An 18,845-nucleotide genomic window follows, 5' to 3' on the forward strand; every position below is an offset into this window, starting at 1 on the left:
TCCTGCTTGGGGGGTGGGGGGAGGGGAGGTTGGGCTGCCTATACCAGAGAGAGCAAAGCCTGGGCGAGAGTAGTGCTGCAGCTAGAAGCCCCATCTGCAGAGTAGGAGGAGAAATGGCAGCAGCTGGAGTGCCTTTGCACAACGCAAACACATGTCCAGCAGAAATAGCAACCTACAGGCAAAAAATTCGACTGGAAACCTGAAGAACCCCCAAAAAGGAGAAGAAACAGAAGCCTGCTCCTGTCATTAACCCTCCTTGTAACATTTATTTAACTATTTGTATACAGTAAAACCTTGGATTGCAAGTGTTTTGCAAGACAAGCAAAACATTTGATTAAATTTTAACTTGATATACAAGCAAATATCTTGGCAGGATTGGCTGGCCCGGAACTTCCTCTGTGATGTCAGGAAGAAGGTTTGTGGGCCGGTCAGGGCAGGATTAGCCAATAGGCCAAGTAGGCACGTGCCTAGGGCCCGAAATGGTCAGGGGGGCCCGATGAAGAAGGGCATCAACATTTTTTTTTCCAAACGGCGATGGGCCCCTCCAGCATCAATCGCCAACGCGGGCTCCACCCCGATCGGCAACACAGCCCTCCCCCCCATCGGCGGAAAGTAAGACAAGCAAGCAACACAGGTAAGAAAGGCAACGGGAACTGTAATTGTGCAAGCCGTGCTGCTTGCCCAAAGCTTCCCTCTGACGCAGCTTCCTGTTTCAGCCTGGGCTCATGGTGGGGTGGGGTGGGGCGGGGCAGGGGGCTCAGTGTATTTGTGTGCCTAGGGGCCCTCGACGACTTAATCCTGCCCTGGGGCCGGTCCCTGGACCTTACTTTGCTTTAGTTGTGGCAGTCGGCAGCGACAGCAGACCCGGGGTGGGGGGGGGGTTTGAAGCGGCGGTAGGCAGCATAAGGGGGGGGCAGGCTTCGGCTTCAGCGCTGGATGGAGGGGAAGCGATCACCTGTCCCGTTGTTCCTACGGGATGCTAGCTCATGGAAGAATACCAAGCAAAACGATTTATTGTTTAAATAACTTATTTTAAGAGAGTCGCATGAGAACTTTTTAGCATTCTAGCATTAGTCTTTAACTATGTTTAGCTGTTCTTCAATTGTGCTGAGTTGTCTTCGCATTTGTCCTTGCGCATTTGACTTGCCACCCTTCAGGACAACCTCCACCAATAGACTACCTACAAGTACACCTAAAAATGCCTCCTATGAGTTCCTTTAAGAAAGCATCAGAGTGTGCTCTTATTGCTGGAAGGGGGCAGCTTCCTCCTCTGATAACGCCTGGCCCATGGGCAGATAAATACACATACTAATTAGGGAATGCATTTGTTTGAAATAGCACAGGGAACTAACCAAAAATCAAATACTAAGGAAGTATATATCAAATCTTGAATATGCAAACTTACCCCCTTTCCCACATTCCCCCGTTCCTTCTGCTCCCTCTCCTCCCCCCCCCCCTCCACACTTGGTCTCACTCTCGTTATCGCTTACCAACGCTACCTTCTGTCTTACCATTACCTCTGCTAAATCTCCGTTATAGAGTTCCCCACGCCCCCCTCTTCATTGCCTGTAATTTTTTGTTAAAATTCTGTAATTTTTGTAATTTCGTTAAAATTTTGTAAATCCGTGTGTCACCGCGGACCTTAATTAATGAATGTGAACCGCCTAGAACTCTTTGGGTATGGCGGTATACAAGAATAAAATTATTATTATTATTATTACTTCCAACTGTAAACGCTGTAATAAACGCACAAACTTTTTGTTAGGCCATGCCTCAGAGACCGAGTATACCAGCAAAACTTGCTAGAAACATTTTTCGGTCAGAGTCTCAATCATTGGCAAATGGCATGTACTAACCGTACTAAATTATTTTTTAGGTGAAATCTGTTTTTTATTAAGCAACAAACTACAACAGGTACAAACAGCAGGCAAAGTCAAATATAAAAAAAAACAGGGCTCCCCTCCCCCAAGAGGACTGGACTCTTATGTCCTCTCAGGTTACAAAACGCCCCACCCCCCCAAAAGCAGACCCCTCCCAAATGGTTGATTAAGATAGGTGTATCTTCACCTTTTTTTCTAATATCAAACATCATAAAAATCATATAGGCTAGTGCATAAATTCAAGAAAGCACTTATCTTAATGAGCTGTCAGCACTGTTTCAAACCCAACGGGGCCACCGTTTCACCCGGTATGGCTTCATCAGGGGAAAACATAGACAGTGCCTGTATGTTTGGTTGAAGTAAGTTGCTTCTGGTCCTAGGAACTGGTCTGGCTTCTTTACAAGGTTTCCTCTCCAGCTTGGGTTGATTCAGTGGCTGTTTCCAACCCAAGCTGGGAGGAGAGAAGCTGGGAGGAGAGAAGCTGATATGCACGGACGGGGAGAGGGACCTTGGGGTGATAGTGTCCGAAGATCTAAAGGCGAAAAAACAGTGTGACAAGGCAGTGGCTGCTGCCGGAAGGATTCTGGGCTGTATAAAGAGAGGCGTAGTCAGTAGAAGGAAGAAGGTGTTGATGCCCCTGTACAGGTCATTGGTGAGGCCCCACTTGGAGTATTGTGTTCAGTTTTGGAGACCGTATCTGGCGAAAGACGTAAGAAGACTTGAGGCGGTCCAGAGGAGGGCGACGAAAATGATAGGAGGCTTGCGCCAGAAGACGTATGAGGAGAGACTGGAAGCCCTGAATATGTATACCCTAGAGGAAAGGAGAGACAGGGGAGATATGATTCAGACGTTCAAATACTTAAAGGGTATTAACGTAGAACAAAATCTTTTCCAGAGAAAGGAAAATGGTAAAACCAGAGGACATAATTTGAGGTTGAGGGGTGGTAGATTCAGGGGCAATGTTAGGAAATTCTACTTTACGGAGAGGGTGGTGGATGCCTGGAATGCGCTCCCGAGAGAGGTGGTGGAGAGTAAAACTGTGACTGAGTTCAAAGAAGCATGGGATGAACACAGAAGATTTAGAATCAGAAAATAATAGTAAATATTGAACTAAGGCCAGTTACTGGGCAGACTTGCACAGTCTGTGTCGGTGTATGGCCGTTTGGTGGAGGATGGGCAGGGGAGGGCTTCAATGGCTGGGAGGGTGTAGATGGGCTGGAGTAAGTCTTAACAGAGATTTCGGCAGTTGGAACCCAAGCACAGTACCGGGTAAAGCTTTGGATTCTTGCCCAGAAATAGCTAAAAAAAAAAAAAATTTAAATTGAATCAGGTTGGGCAGACTGGATGGACCATTCGGGTCTTTATCTGCCGTCATCTACTATGTTACTATGTTACTATGTAAAAAAGGTGAAGATACACCTATCTTAATCAATCATTTAAGTAATTTATAAAAAATTTAAAATAAATGAAAAAAAAAATATTAAAATAATTTAGTACGGTTAGTGCATGCCATTTGCCAATGATTGAGACTCTGACCGAAAAATGTTTCTAGCAAGTTTTGCTGGTATACTCGGTCTCTGAGGCATGGCCTAACAAAAAGTTTGTGTGTTTATCACAGCGTTTACAGTTGGAAGTAAGTTTGCATATTCAAAACTTACTTATGTCCACCGATTATATTCCGCAGCATCCATAATTATAGGTGGCAAACAAAATCACGTACGGAATTGTCAACAAACTCCTCGACCCATAAAGGGCCAGATTCTCCAAATGGCATCCCGAAATTAGGCGGCGGTACGCGTCTGATGCCGTCAAACGAATCAATCAGGATGCAGGGATTGTATTTTTCTACTGTAGGTGCCGTTCTTAGGCACCTGTCTCGCGCCCTCAGAAACGCATAGGGATGCCTAAGGCCAGCATGGGCATGGTTTCCGCCAGAAGCGGCCTTAAGCGTCCCCTATGCGCCTCCGTAAACACGAGACCAGTGCCTTAAATGTAGGCCTTTAAAATGCCAGCATACGACCATGTTAAAAGAGACCCGATTCTGGACGCGGTGCCTGCCGGTGATTGAGCCGCACAATTCAAAACCCAATCGGGGAACTCATTAATACCTTTGCAAATATATATTTTCCGTGTTAGAATAGTCAAAACAAGTTGAGAAAAAAAACCTCATTTATATTGTTATATTAGTGTAAACTAGCTGATGCCCCGGCGTTGCACGGGTATTTAATTATAGCAATAACACTGTAAATGGATTCAAATAAAGATACTTTATAGTGGTGAATGAAAATATTTTTTTACAGCTTTATAAAAAGTACAATATTCAAATTATAATGTGAAATATTTGACAAAATGAATACAATACAACTAACACAAAACTTGATTATAAACAACATTTTTAGTTTCACCTCCAGGAGCAAGAACATATACATTCTTGGGTGAACCCACCCTTCCCACGTGTGCAGGTGGGCCGCGAGACCCCCAGAACATATCATCCCAGGTAGTGAGGGATCTGCATACCAAGTTTCGTTCAAATCGGTCAAGCCGTGTTTGCGTGATCGCGGCACATACACACATACATACACACATACCTCCGATTTTATATATATAGATATCATGTGAAAGTGTATCCTCAGTGGGACCGTGAAAGCTAAGGGAACTACAGCAAAAGCTGACGTTCCAGGCTTTATCGCAAGCCACGGCTTACACCATCATAGGCATATATTGTATGTGATATAAATTATATAGAACATACAGAAAAAGTGCTCTTATATCAAAATATTTTTTTCATGGGTCACCAGGACGCAAAGTGGTATAAAATTATATCTAATTATTTGAATAAGAAGCCTAAAAATGGATTAAGAGATATTTGGAGCATTGAGATTAAGCATCAGATTAATGCATCTCAATGGCCACGTATTTGGTCTTGGAGAATTAAAGGTACGATGTCAGCATCTATTAGGCAAACATGGTTCTTTTTGTTGCATAGAGCATTCTGGACCCCTACTAGATTACAAAAATTGGATTGCTCTAAGTCTAATAGATGCTGGCATTGTAAAATTGAAGTTGGAACGCTAGACCATCTTTTATTTTATTGTCCATGTATTCAGGCATTTTGGATATCAATATGGGATCAAGTTAATATGTTGATGGAGAGTCATGTGGCTTTATCCTATGACACAGTGATTTTTGGAATGTGTATGAGGGCCAAATGCCAAATATCTACAGCAAACAATAAATTATTGTTGATTCTTACGGGAGTGGGAATTCAACAGATAACAACTAATTGGAAAGACTGTTTTAGATTGAATTGTAATTTTTGGTGGAACTCAGTTTGTCATATGTATAAGATGGAAAGATTTCTTGCGATACAGAGGGCGTATTTTAAAAGATTTCAAGAGGTGTGGAGGCCATTAGTTGAATATTATAACAAGTAAAGTTTATTCTTTTTCCTTAGGGGATAATATATAGAAATGGGATGGGATGGGAGGGATAGGGAGGGAAAAATATTGGAAATATGTTGTTATGAAAAATAAGGAGATATATGTAATAGGATGGGATATTTATTGTTGTGCATTACTGGGTATAATAAAATGTTTAAAGTGTTTGAGGAAGAAGGATGGGGGGAGGGACAGATTTCATGTCAGATTAATTGTATTATCAAAAAGGGATGTATAATTATATATAAATTTGGAAGGAATATTTTATTGATATGGAAAAGGGTGGGAGGTGGGGGGAAAATAAAAACATGTATAATAATATTGTTTAAGAATGCCAAGTGTGTTATGTAAATTAATTGTAATAATACTGTACACTTGTTGAAAGAAATAAAAAGGAATAAAGATTAAAAAAAAAAAAAAAAAGATTTTTTTCTATGATAACTTGTTTCCAACTTCTCAAGGCTAAATGCTCAAAACTGGCTTAGAATGAAATACTTATCTCAGACGCTCTCCCATTCTCAATATTTCTTTGTTTGGCACTTCCGTGAAATTTTAACTCTTGTAATAAATCCTCACATCTTACTGACATTCTTTACCAAGCCCAGTTTCAGGGAAAAAAAAATCCCTTCCTCAGGAGCCTTTGATGTGGCGCCAAAAACCACAGTTGATTGAAAATTGCAGTTGGAGCGCGCGGTTGTGAAAACAAAGCCGCGGAAGGCACCTTCCACGGCATGCGCCGCTTCCAGAATCAAGCCCGAAATGTCCACAAGTACATAAACCACATTAAACACTACAGATTCTCCATGAAAAAAAATTAAAATGCCCACAACAGGAAAAAAAAAGTCAATAACAGGGGGTTGGGGGGGGGAACCCGAAACCCTTCAAAATAGTGCACACTATTTGTGGAAAGGGATGCCACATTTGAAAAGAGGATGCATTCTTTCCTAATAGTGCACACCTGCATAAGCCTTTGTGCAGGTGTGACTAGTGCATGCCCTATTGAGAAAGAGTGCCCCCTCTTTGCAAACAGTGCACCCCCTTTTGGAGGAATAGACACTTTTTCCTAAAGATTATGTACTTTTAACAATATACACAATGTCCGAATAAAACGGGACCCCTTACATAGTTCGAAAATACTTTGCAATTATTTAAATATTTACCCCGCCCCCCCTTTTTTTTTTTTTAATACAAAACCATAGCGCAGTTTATAGCGCTGGCCACAGTGGTAATAGCTCCAACACTCATAGAATTCCTATGAGCGTCAAAGGTGTTATCTCCGCGGCCGGCGCTAAAAACTGCACTACGCTAGTTTGACCTCTGAGAATATAGTCGAATAATGGCATTCATAATTTGTGTTCAAACTGTGCCCTCCTTCAACCTCAACACATCACAAAGTCTTCGATGCCACTGAGCTGTTGGATCAATGAATTCCGGGGTTTCATTAATTAAGAGCTCAACTGTTTTGTGGGAGCCCCATCCTGTTGAAAAATAAAGCACTTTGAAAATTCCTCGGGGCCGGATTCTCTTATGTCGCCGGTAAAATCCGACGGGTTGCTGTAGAAACCCTGAATCTTGCAATTCAAAAAAGACAAGCCATTCTGAAAGAACTGCACATGTAAATGGGGTTCGTGGAGGGTCACAAAATTTACATGAGATCAGTCGCTGGTGACAGTGAGCGAAACATGTGCAGAAGAGTCCACGGTAAAGAGCCATGGGTGAATAGAGGGGGTGGAGAACTACCAACAAATGTTACATCGTTGTGTCAGTCATAGGCATGCCAGCGCTATTGGATGGAGGGGAGGTACAATCGTTGGCTTTCAACAAGCGGGTATAAGACACACACTCAAAATGCGTGCTTTTGAGATATTTTTTCCCATCACTATAATTTAAGTGAAGTGTGTTTTTTTATACACAGCCAGAAACACATTGAGAAGAATAACCTGAATCACAGTTACCAGCTGCTAGGGTCCACCTTGGGGTTAGCACCCAAGAAAAGGATCTGGGTATCATTGTAGACAATACGACGAAACCTTCCGCCCAATGTGCGGCGGCAGCCAAAAAATCAAACAGGATGCTGGGAATTATAAAAAAAGGGATGGTTAACAAGACTAAGAATGTCACAATGCCCCTGTATCGCTCATTGGTGCGACCTCATCTGGAGTATCGCATTCAATTCTGGTCTCCTTATCTGAAGAAAGATATAGTGGCGCTAGAAAAGGTTCAAAGAAGAGCGACCAAGATGGTAAAGGGGATGGAACTCCTCTCGTATGAGGAAAGACTAAAACGGTTAGGGCTCTTCAGCTTGGAAAAGAGACGGCTGAGGAGAGATAGGATGGAAGTCTACAAAATCCTGAGTGGAGTAGAACGGGTACAACTGGATCGATTTTTCACTCCGTCAAAAATTACAAAGACTAGGGGGACACTCGAAGTTACAGGGAAATACTTTTAAAACCAATAGGAGGAGACTTTTTTTTCACTCAGAGAATAGTTAAGCTCTGGAATGCGTTGCCAGAGGATGTGGTAAGAGCGGATAGCACAGTTGGTTTTAAGAAAGGTTTGGACAAGTTCCTGGAGGAAAAGTCCATAGTTTGTTATTGAGAAAAACATGGGGGAATCCATTGCTTGCCCTATATTGGTACCATGGAATATTGCTGCTCCTTGGGTTTTGGCCAGGTTCTAGTGACCTGGATTGGCCACCGTGAGAACGGGTTTCTGGGCTTGATGGACCATTGGACTGACCCAGTATGGCTATTCTTATGTTCTTATGAGATGCACTTTTCACAGTATTGGCGCCCCTGGACCAGCCAGGAATCATCGTTTAAATATTAATGAGCCCACTTTACTACCATTTTAATAGTAATGACCTTGTTGTTCTACATTTGCATGGCAGAGTCAGAGACTGCTAGGAAGCTCGGAAAATATCCCGGTGAGCTGTTCTGATAATCAGGCGGTAAAATACTGGTGCGCTAAACCGGCTGGAACTGGTTTAGCGACCATCGTTAAAGGCACGCTAAGTTTTTGAGAATCCAGCTGTCCAATTTCAGGAAAAATTTACCGATGCCATAGGACCAGAAAGCGGCAGACAAACATTTAGGATTTACTGACATAGACTCACACTCAGGTGAGGATAGAGAGAGAAGGGGGGAGGGGAAGAAATGGTAAGCAGGTTCTTTGCAAAAAAAAGAAAAAGAGAAGAAGCAGATAAAAAAAAACCTCCTTCAGTTCCATGACAGTAGGGAGGAAATGAAGATGAACTGCTCAGTGTATCTCCTGCACAAGTCAGCGGAAGGGCGTGGAAGAGTCTAAAAAGCTGGGGGTGAATTCGAACGAAAAGCAGTGCCTTAGAACCTGGGAAGGTAAGACTTATGCTGTCATCCTCATATCCCCGAGAGCGCATGGGAGAGAATGGTTGGAACCAATGAGGAGAGCAGGAAGAGATGAACTGCAGGCAAGAAAGAGAGAGAGAGAGAGAGGAGAACACACACAAAAGAAGTGAGAAAGAAAGATGGGGAGAGGTGGGAGAAAGCAACACAATGGAGGAGAGAGAGGGGAAGAAAAAGCAAGAAGAGACAAAGAAACACAGACGTTTTTCCTACAGAGAGAAAGAGGGGAAACAGTTTAGTATGTGTGACCCGGGGAGCAAGATCAGAGAAAGGCAGGTGGAAAGGAGAGAAGGTGGGAGAGAGTTAGTGAAAAAAGAGTTTGACTACAAGCACCAGTTGTATGTCACAAATTAAAACTGCAGAACAGTTAAAGCAAAGAATTTCTTCTTAAGATAGAAATGCAGTAACGGTTTCTCGGCAGGTTCACAAGCAGAATTACTGAGTCACCATCTCGATTCACACACTTCAGCAAATCATAAATCTTTTCACAACATCCAGATGGGAATTCATTTTAACCTAACAGCAAAAACCCAAAAAGAACATAAGAATTGCCGCTGCTGGGTCAGACCCGTGGTCCATCGTGCCCAGCAGTCCGCTCACGCGGCGGCCCTTAGGTCAAAGACCAGTGCCCTAACTGAGACTAGCCTTACCTGCGTACATTCTGGATCAGCAGAAACTTGTCTCACTTTGTCTTGAATCCCTGGTGGGTGTTTTCCCCTATAACAGCCTCCGGAAGAGCGTTCCAGTTTTCCACCACTCTCTGGGTGAAGAACTTCCTTACATTTGTACGGAATCTATCCCCTTTTAACTTTTCAGAGTGCCCTCTCGTTCTCTCTACCTTGGAGAGGGTGAACAACCTGTCCTTATCTACTAAGTCTATTCCCTTCAGTACCTTGAATGTTTCGATCATGTCCCCTCTCAGTCTCCTCGTTTCAAGGGAGAAGAGGCCCAGTTTCTCTAATCTCTCGCTGTACAGTAGAGAACGACACAGTGACAAAATTCATCGTTCCCGTCCCCGTGGATAACCGTGAGAAATAATCCCATGTCATTTTCTAGTGTCTATTTCAACCTCAGTCCTTCTACACCAGCATTCTTCAAAGCAAAGCTTGCGGGTCAGTGGTTGTGGCCATTCATACTCTGATTCTTATGGGAGCCAAGGATAATGAAGCCATTGTGACATCACTGATATGATTAGCTCTTAGGCACTGGTGGAATGATGCATTATGACATCACAATATCTGCTCTGGATACCAGAGACTGTCATTCTGTATTGTCTGTTTCAGCCTCAGTCCTTCTACACTGGCATTCTTCAAAGCAAAGCTTGCGGGTCAGTGGTTGTGCCCAATTATACTCTGATTCTTCCCTCTCTCCTTAAAGAATGACATGAAGATGGTTTCCCGCGGTTATCCGCGGGGACGGGGACGGTGATGAATTTTGTCACCGTGTCATTCTCTACTGTACAGCAGCTCCTCCAGCCCTTAACCATTTTAGTCGCACAAGCCCTTATTGAACAAGTACATACTGGTAGCCTGAAAGTTAGAGCAGTGAGCTCAGAAGCGGGAAAATCTGGTTCAAATACCCCTGTGGGTGAAGTCACTTAACCCTCAAGTACAAAGGCAGAAAATACCCAACTGTAACTGAAAAAAACCCCAACCTGCAAGCCAAATCGGTTCATAGTCATTCGCACGCGGGACTTCGGCGCACCGACATTGCAGCACAGACAAATCGGTGCAAGACCCCAGTACGCCGGCTATAAAGTTACTTTTAAAGAGCTCCGACGTGGGGTGTGAGTGGGGGACCCCCCTCAGTTTACTTCAAACTCTTCACGCTGCCATTGGGGGGAGGGGGGGTTGGAACCCTCCATTAAAGAGTAAACTTAACTTTTTCCTGATTTTTTAGGAAAAAGTTAAGTTTTCTCTATAATGTGGGGGGTTGCACCCCCCACACTCCCTCAACGGCAGCGCGAAGAGTATGAAGTAAAGTGTGGGAGTTCCGCCCCACACCCCCCGTCAGAGCTCTTTAAAAGTAACTTTTTAGTCGGCGGGCCGAAGTCTCGCGCGCTTTTGTCCCGTCACCCAGATTAACAAGAGGTCATAAAGAGGTAGAAAGGCACTCAGGATTTTATTATCTGAGACCTCTCTGGTCTTTCTTCCAGGACCAGCCTCTATGACCGACCTCTGACCTACTATGACAGCCACCGCGGGGGATGCCATGAGCTTCAGCAGCGCAACAGGTGAACTGTCTGACACTTTTGACTCCACACTGGACCTGCGTGATGACTCGAGTTCACTGGGCTCGGACTCGGAATTCAATGGTGCAGCTCCATACCGGCAAACTGACAAATACGGGTTTATCGGAAGTGGGTCCACAGACTCTGGGTGAGTGCTGGTGATGTAATTGAAGAGTGGGTGTAGTAGAGGAAAAGGGAGGATGGAAAGCAGTACCATGACTGGGGGAACGTGGGAAGCAGTTGATCTAGGCATCACGTTCAAGGGGGCACCATCAGTGGGTTGCTTGTTCTTATTCATAACAGGGTCTACCGTATATTGCTCTACTGCAGGGGTGTCAATCGAGGGCCGTAATCCAGTCGGGTTTTGAGGATTTCCCCAATGAATACGCGTGAGATCTATTTGCATGCACTGCTTTCATTGTATGCTAATAGATCTCATGCGTATTCTTTGGGGAAATCCTGAAAACCCAACTGGATTGCGGCCCTTCGAGGAGGGACTTTGACACCCCCGCTCTACGGGCAGAGGCTTAAAAAAATGCCTACCACCATGAGCTGAATATTAGGCTTTTATTTTATTAATTTATTAATTTAAAGTCCGCCTAAACACTACATTGTAAGCCTCCTGAGGACAAGGAAGCACCTGCATTGCCTCAATGTAACCCATCCTGAGCTATCAATGAAAGGGTGTTAATGCCTTCAAATATTCCGTAATTACACCACTCCTCAAAAACCATTCACTGGACCCTACCTTAGGGTTACCAGACGTCCGGATTTTTGAGGACATGCCTGGGGGGGGTCCAGACGGCTTTTCAAAACCTGGCACTTTAAATCTGCCCCTCCCCTGAGCACAATTTACTGCATCTCGGCTCACCCCCGAGGATAGAATGGTTTCTTGAGTTTGTGTGGCTCTCGAAACCTACTGAATAAAAGTTTGTATTTGATTCCACTGTAAAAGGCTTCCCAGCAATGGCATCTGCATAGTAAAAATGACTTTTTAAAAATTCTAAAATAATACCCATATAAATGGAAAATAAACACCCTATTGTACAATTTATGAACATTTGAGAAACTTTAACAGGCTTGTGGTGGTGGGGGAAGGGGTGTTTTTGGGGGGGATGGGGTAGTTTGCAAGGTGGTGGGACATTTTCAGGGGGTAGATTTTGGAGGTGGTGACAGTTTACAGGGTGGTGAGGTAGTTTTGAGGGTGTAGTTTTGGGGGATGGGGCAGTTCGCGCATTGGTGGGGCAGTTGCAGGGGATAGGTTTTAGGGGTGGAGTTTGCAAGGTGAGGGCTGTCTCAGGTGCATTTTTGGGATTTAGGACAGTTTGTATGGTGATGGGGCAGTTGCAAGGGGGTAGGTTTAGGTGTGGGTGGGGTTACCATATATGGCTCCAGAAAAAGGAGGATGGATTGAATGCAATGGAAGTAAAACCCGGATGTCTCAATCTGCTCTCCTTTTTCTGGAGCCATATGGTAACCCTAGGTGTGGGGCAGTCATGGGTAATGGGGGTGGGAGCAGGAGGGGGGGGTCAAATTTTGAGATAGGAGCATTCTGAGGGGGTTCGTTCGGAGAGTAATGATTAGGGAGAGGCAGTTTGAAAGAAGGAATCCCCTAACTGCTGTGTTTCATTGTATGTAAGTTTCTATGTTAACTAAACTAAACTAAACCTTAGGTTTATATACCGCACCATCTCCATGGTTGTGGAGCTCGGCACGGTTTACAGAAGTTGTAATGAGAAAGGAACTACAAGGTAAGGGCTAGATGAGGATCAGAGGAAAGAAGGAAGTTAGAGGGCTAGGATGTCAAATGAGGAGGGAAGAGTTAGATTTTTGAGAATAACCAGGTTTTCAGATGTTTACGGAAGGGTTGGAGAGCACTCAGGTTCCGAAGGGGGGAGGTAAGGTTGTTCCAGAGCTTGGTGAGTCTGAAGTGGAGGGAAGTTCCCAGTATTCCTGGGAGGGAAATGCCTTTTAGTGAGGGGAAGGATAGCTTCAATTTTTGGGTGGGTCTGGTGGTATTAGGATTTGAGGAGTTCCAAGAAAGCGGAATTAATGGAGGAAGGATGCCGTGGACGATCTTGAAAGTTAGGCAGATGCATTTGAAATGGACTCTGGGAATTATCGGAAGCCAGTGAAGCTTGAGAAGGAGCGGTGAGACATGATCGAATTTACTTTTTGCAAAGATAAGCTTGGCCGTGGGATTTTGGATCCATTGGAGTCTGTGAAGGTTTTTCTTTGTTAGGCTTATGAAGATAGAATTGCAATAGTCCAGTCTGGAGAGGATGATGGATTGGACAAGAACGGCAAAATGATTTTGGTGGAAACAAGATCTTACTTTCCTCAGCATGTGAAGGCTGAAATAACATTTTTTTACCAGGGAGTTGAGGTGGTCATTGAAGGACAATGTAGAATCGATAATGACACCCAGAACCTTGCTGGAGAATTCGAGCTGCAGAGTGGAGCCAGAGGACAGTGGGATTGAGATGGGTAGCTGAGCTAAGTTTGGGCCGAGCCAAAGAAGTTTTGCCTTGGATTCATTCAATTTCATTTGGACGGTGTGGGCCCAAGATTGGAGGTTCGAGATACAAGAGGAAATGTTCTCTGAGAGATTAGTGAGGTTTGAGTCAGTCTCAAGAAGGACAAGGATGTCATCAGCATAGGTGTAAATTGTTTCAAGGGGGGATAGATGGAGGAATTTTAGAGAAGACATATAAATGTTGAAGAGGATAGGAGATAGAGGAGAACCTTGCGGGACTCCGCAGGTTGGTATCCAGGGAGAGGATGAGGTGCCATTCATGTTGACAATGTAGGATCGGGAACGGAGGAATTTTGAGAACCATTCAAGGACTGTAGAGGTGATGCCAATCTCAGAGAGTTGGTAAATTAGAATATCGTGGTGAATGACGTCGAAAGCGGCAGAAAGATCAAATTGCAGGAGGACGGCGAAGTTGTTGAATCTTGGAGATTAGGGAGGTCAATAGGGATTCGGTACTGAAATTGGGGCGAAAGCCATATTGGTAAGGTAGGAGAATGGAGAATTTCTCAAGATAGGATGAAAGTTGGGTCGATATGATGGACTCAAGCATCTTAGTTAGGAGAGGGATATTTGCTATTGGGCGATAACTGGATGGTAAAGAGGGGTCGAGGTCGGGTTTTTTCAATAGAGGGGATAAGACGATATGGCCCATTTCTTGAGAAAATAGGCCCGAATGTAGGGCGGAGTTTAAGAGTTTGGTGATGGAAGAGATGGCCTGAGAGGGTATTTCCTCGTAGAGGTAGGAGGGAAATGGGTCTAAAGAACAATTGCAAGATTTCAGTTTGAGACAGATTTTAAGGATGAGGGATTCGGATACGTGCTCAAAGGTAGCCCAGAGTCTGTCGGCTGGGATAGCGCTAGAGGCCATTAGAGTAGGGTTGGGGGTCAGTGAGCACCAGGGAGTTGTAGGAGACTGCGGGTGGGAAGGAGCATCGTAGGGAAGTGATGTTACAGAAGCTTGAACTCCTTCTCTAGTAGAAATGCATTGGTCATTTTTTTTTGGGGGGGGGGGGCGGCATTTTCAACCTCGATGTGTATTTTTACAAGTTTCCCCCATATGCCACGCTTCATCCTAATCAGTTACATTTTTGGAGCATTATTTTGTCCCCTCAGCTCTTTGTGTTTATTTTTTTCCAACTTTTGTTGGGTTGGAAAGAATAATAAGGGTCAGTTTTTGCCCATGCAGGCCATTAGCCTCTCTGTCTTATTAAATGTGTGATAAAGAGCACGCTCATCTGGTGGTCTCTGCTCATTTCCTGTTTCCTTAGCTTTGCTACATCCTGTCACTAGTTTCCATAGCAACGTTGCCTCCAAACCAGCGTGTGGTTAGTGATGTGTGTGTATTGTGATGTGGCAACGGGTACACACCCAGTACTGCACATTACCGATAACTGAGTCAGTGGGAGTGAGGGACTCCTCGCGGTGTGCGCAATTTCACCTGCCAGAACGTGCATGAAGAATTCAGCTCAAACTTGTGACACCATAGGGCAGGACCTGCACAGACAAAGTAGCTGCAGTTCCTGAACCCCGGCCAGTTTCTTATAATGTGTACAAATATCTACTAATCACACCGAAGCTTCAGACTGAGCCATATTGATTTGTAGCTACGCTTCTCCCTCCGTATTCGCGGTTTCAGCAAGCGCGGTTTCGATTTTTCATGTTTTTTTAGCTGGCTGGCTCCTCCCCCCAAATTACATCAGCTTGCATAGAGAAATCGCTGATTCCCAGCACTTTCTTCACCGTGTTTTGCTTCTCCTTCAGGAGCAGGCCAGGTCTCCCACCATGTTATTCGCGGTTTCACCATATTCGCAATGGTTTTTAATAGAAAACAGTGAATAACATATGAAAATGTTATTTGCGGTTTTTTCTGTATTTGCGGTTCTGTTAATTACATTACATTACATTACATAAGGGATTTCTATTCCGCCATTACCTTGCAGTTCAAGGCGGATAATCCCCTATCACAGCGAATACAGAGGGAGAGGTGTATTCTTTAAAATAGTGAGAGTGCTGTTAGAAGTATGGCATCTAATGAGACCTCAGTTGCTTGTTGTTATTTCTGAAATGCACGCCTGGCTGTTCTTTTTAGGTGGTGCAGGGTGAAGGGGACACTGAAGTGATTTTATTTTTTTATTTAAAAAATTTATAACCCGCATATTCAACAATTCTATGCGGATAACAATAAAATCAGTCAGAAAACATACAACATAACATTGCAAAAAAACACACATTTTAACATCACAGTAATTCAAGCATAAACATAAAAAAACAATAATAATTATACACAGTATAAAACTTTAGAAATGTTAATCCTAACTATACTGAAAGCACAACTAACAGTCTACATAAAGCACAGAAGCTGGGATTCACACAGCTTAGCTGAAACTAAGGCCTCCTTTTACGACACTGCGATAACAGTTTCTAACACGGGGAGCCGCGCTGCTTCCGATGCTCATTGAGTTCCTATGAGCGTCGGGAGCAGCGTGGGCCATTCAGCGCGGCTCCCTGCGCTAGAAACTGCTATCGCAGTTTCGTAAAAGAGGGGGGAAGATTCTACCCAGTACTATTGATTGTTGCTGTTCTCCGGGTCTCGCCATGTTTGGGTAGGCAGAACCGAAGTTTTAGTCATCATGCAGTACAGTTTAGGGGTGAAGAACTTATGTGCACGATGGAAGAGCAGGACTTGGGTGTGATTGTATATGATGATCTTAAGGTGGCCAAATAGGTTGAAAAGGTGACGGTGGAAGCTAGAAGAACATAAGAATTGCCGCTGCTGGGTCAGACCAGTGGTCCATCGTGCTCATGCGGCGGCCCCTAGGTCAAAGACCAGTGCTCTAAATGAGTCCAGCCTCACCTGCATATGTTCCGGTTCAGTAGGAACTTGTCTAACTTTGTCTTGAATCTCTGGAGGGTGTTTTCCCCTACAACAGACTCTGGAAGAGCGTTCCAGTTTTCCACTACTCTCTGGGTAAAGAAGAACTTCCTTACGTTTGTACGGAATCTATCCCCTTATAAGGATGGTAGGGTACATAGGGATAGGTATGGCCAGTAGGAAAAAGGCGGTATTGATGTCCCTGTATAAGACTTTGGTGAGACCTCATCTAGAATATTGTGTACAATTCTGGAGGCTGCATCTTCCAAAAGATATAAAAAGGATGGAGTCGGTCCAGAGGAAGGCTACTAAAATGGTGTGTGGTCTTCATGATAAGGCGTATGGGGAAAGACTTAAAGATCTCAATCTGCATACTTTGGAGGAAAGGCGGGAGAGGGGAGATATGATAGAGATGTTTAAATACCTACATAATATAAAATGTGCATGAGTCATTTAAAAGGAAACTCTGCAATGAGAGGGCATAGGATGACGTTAAGAGGCGATAGGCTCCAGAGTAATCTGAGGAAATACTTTTTTACGGAAAGGGTGGTAGATGTGTGGAACGGTTTCCTGGAAGAGGTGGTGGAAACAGAGACTGTGTCTGAATTCAAGAGGGCCTCGTAGAGAGAAAGAGATAATGGTTACTGCGGATGGGCAGACTAGATGGGCCATTTGGCCTTTATCTGCCGTCATGTTTCTATGCTGTGGCTTTCTGGTATGAAGAAAGCCACAGCATGATGGCTGAAACGTCGGTTCTACCTACCCAGTTCAAATCAGGTTTCAAGTTTACTGTATTTGATTTACCGCCTAAGTACCTAGGCAGTTTATATAAAATGGAAACATTTGTACAAATGCTTCGAAGGTAATAACATAATATAAAAATAAAAAATAAAAAGGGAGACAAATACTAAAGGTAAAGATGGATACATAAGGAAGAATGGTAAAAGGGTACATCATTTAAATTTTGTTAGGGGGAAGGACAAACCAAAAGGGTAGGAAGGGAACAAAAGGGGGGTAAAGGGTGTAGCAAGAGGCCTGCTGACAGAGTTAATCATGGACTGAAAACAGACTTTAAATAGCGAATACGTCTTGGAGCAGAAAAGTTTTTAGGCCTGATTTGAATTTAGCCAGACAGTGTTCTTGTCTCAGACGTGGTGTGAACCAGGAAACAGCAACAATCATGACACCAGCCGCGGAAGACTAAAAGAACATAACTACCCAGTACTAGTTCTTACTCAGTACAGCACATACTTGTAGTTCTGTTCCTTATGGACGCTGAGGGCATTAGCCACTCAGTGATACTCAGAGGGACTATACTGTATGTTGGCTGGTGAAACAGTAGATATCAGAGAGAGGTGTTTCTGTCTCTGACTAACAGGCTCACTCTGTCTTACATCTCTGGCCAAATGCCTTCTCTTGTCCATCAAGATATAGAGAACATAAAATCACATCTAGAATAGTTCTCTGATTGGATGAAATGGGCACATAAAGACTCCTTGCTTTAGGTGGACACATGGACACAGTGGTGTAGCAAGAGTAGGGGGCACTTGGGGTGGAGGGGCTTTTTTGCGCACTCCTGCCACGCATCCCCTGCCACCAAAATTGGGATCCCCTGACATCCTCCACCGACACCAAGCGCCACCCCCACCTTCCGATCACCCCTCCCACAAAATCCTGGTGGTCTAGTGGGCTGGGGGGTTCAGATCAGATACCCCCCAGCTCAAGAACCCTTTTCTCACGATGCTGCGCCCTCCCCCCCCTTTTGTCAAAAATCAGGCGGGAGGGATGCCTCTTCAAAATTGCTGCCCTTCCCCCTCCTGGTGCATCTTTGATGCACTGGAAGGGGCCTAAGGTCCTGATTGGCTCAGATGCCTAAGACCCCTCCCCTAGGGTAAGAGCCTTAGGCACCTGAGCCAATTGGGGCCTTAGGCTCCTTCACTGGGAGGAGCCTAAAGTCCTGATTGACCCAGGTCTGAGGAGGAAAAGACTGGAAATGTGTACTCCATGAAGTCCATGAATGTATTTGGTCCCCAATGTGTTGAGGCTGAAGAGGAACCCAGGAGTGGACATACGGGGTATTTATGGTACTGGTAGCTAAAAACATAAAATCTCCTCCACAACCCTCTTTCCAAGCACACAGAACAGATATAGCCAACTTTTCAGAACAGTGGGGGGCTGTGGGATACCCTAGAGGCTGGGGCACTAGCAAGTTAGTTAAGGTCTGTGGCTAAATCACATTAAATATTATAAAAAAATTGTTAAAAGAACACCCTTTCCCAAAGGCAAACACACTTAAAAAGTCCTCTAATAGCAGGCTTAGATATGAGTGGTTAGAGCTACAGCCTCAGCTGTGGGTTCAAATCCAGCACTGCTCCTTATGACCTCCATTGCCCTAGGTACATTACATAGATTGTGAGCCCACCAGGACAGATAGGGAAAATGCTTGAGTAGCCGAATGTAAACCACTTAGATAACTTTGATAGCCAGTATATACTGAAAATACCTAA

General features: G+C 44.3%; 1 protein-coding gene across 1 annotated transcript in view; it reads left to right on the forward strand.

Moving 5' to 3' along the window:
* The first annotated feature begins 8,561 nt into the window (after positions 1-8,561).
* TBC1D10C (TBC1 domain family member 10C) overlaps positions 8,562-18,845 on the forward strand; it is a 37,929-nt gene continuing 27,645 nt past the window's right edge. The window contains exons 1-2 of the mRNA XM_033919446.1: positions 8,562-8,673; positions 10,856-11,078. Of these exons, the coding sequence (XP_033775337.1) occupies positions 10,888-11,078 (191 nt within the window). The 5' untranslated portion in view covers positions 8,562-8,673; positions 10,856-10,887. The remainder of the gene's footprint in view (positions 8,674-10,855; positions 11,079-18,845) is intronic.

The sequence above is a fragment of the Geotrypetes seraphini genome, chromosome 14, assembly GCF_902459505.1.
Source record: "Geotrypetes seraphini chromosome 14, aGeoSer1.1, whole genome shotgun sequence".
NCBI classification, from domain to species: domain Eukaryota; kingdom Metazoa; phylum Chordata; class Amphibia; order Gymnophiona; family Dermophiidae; genus Geotrypetes; species Geotrypetes seraphini.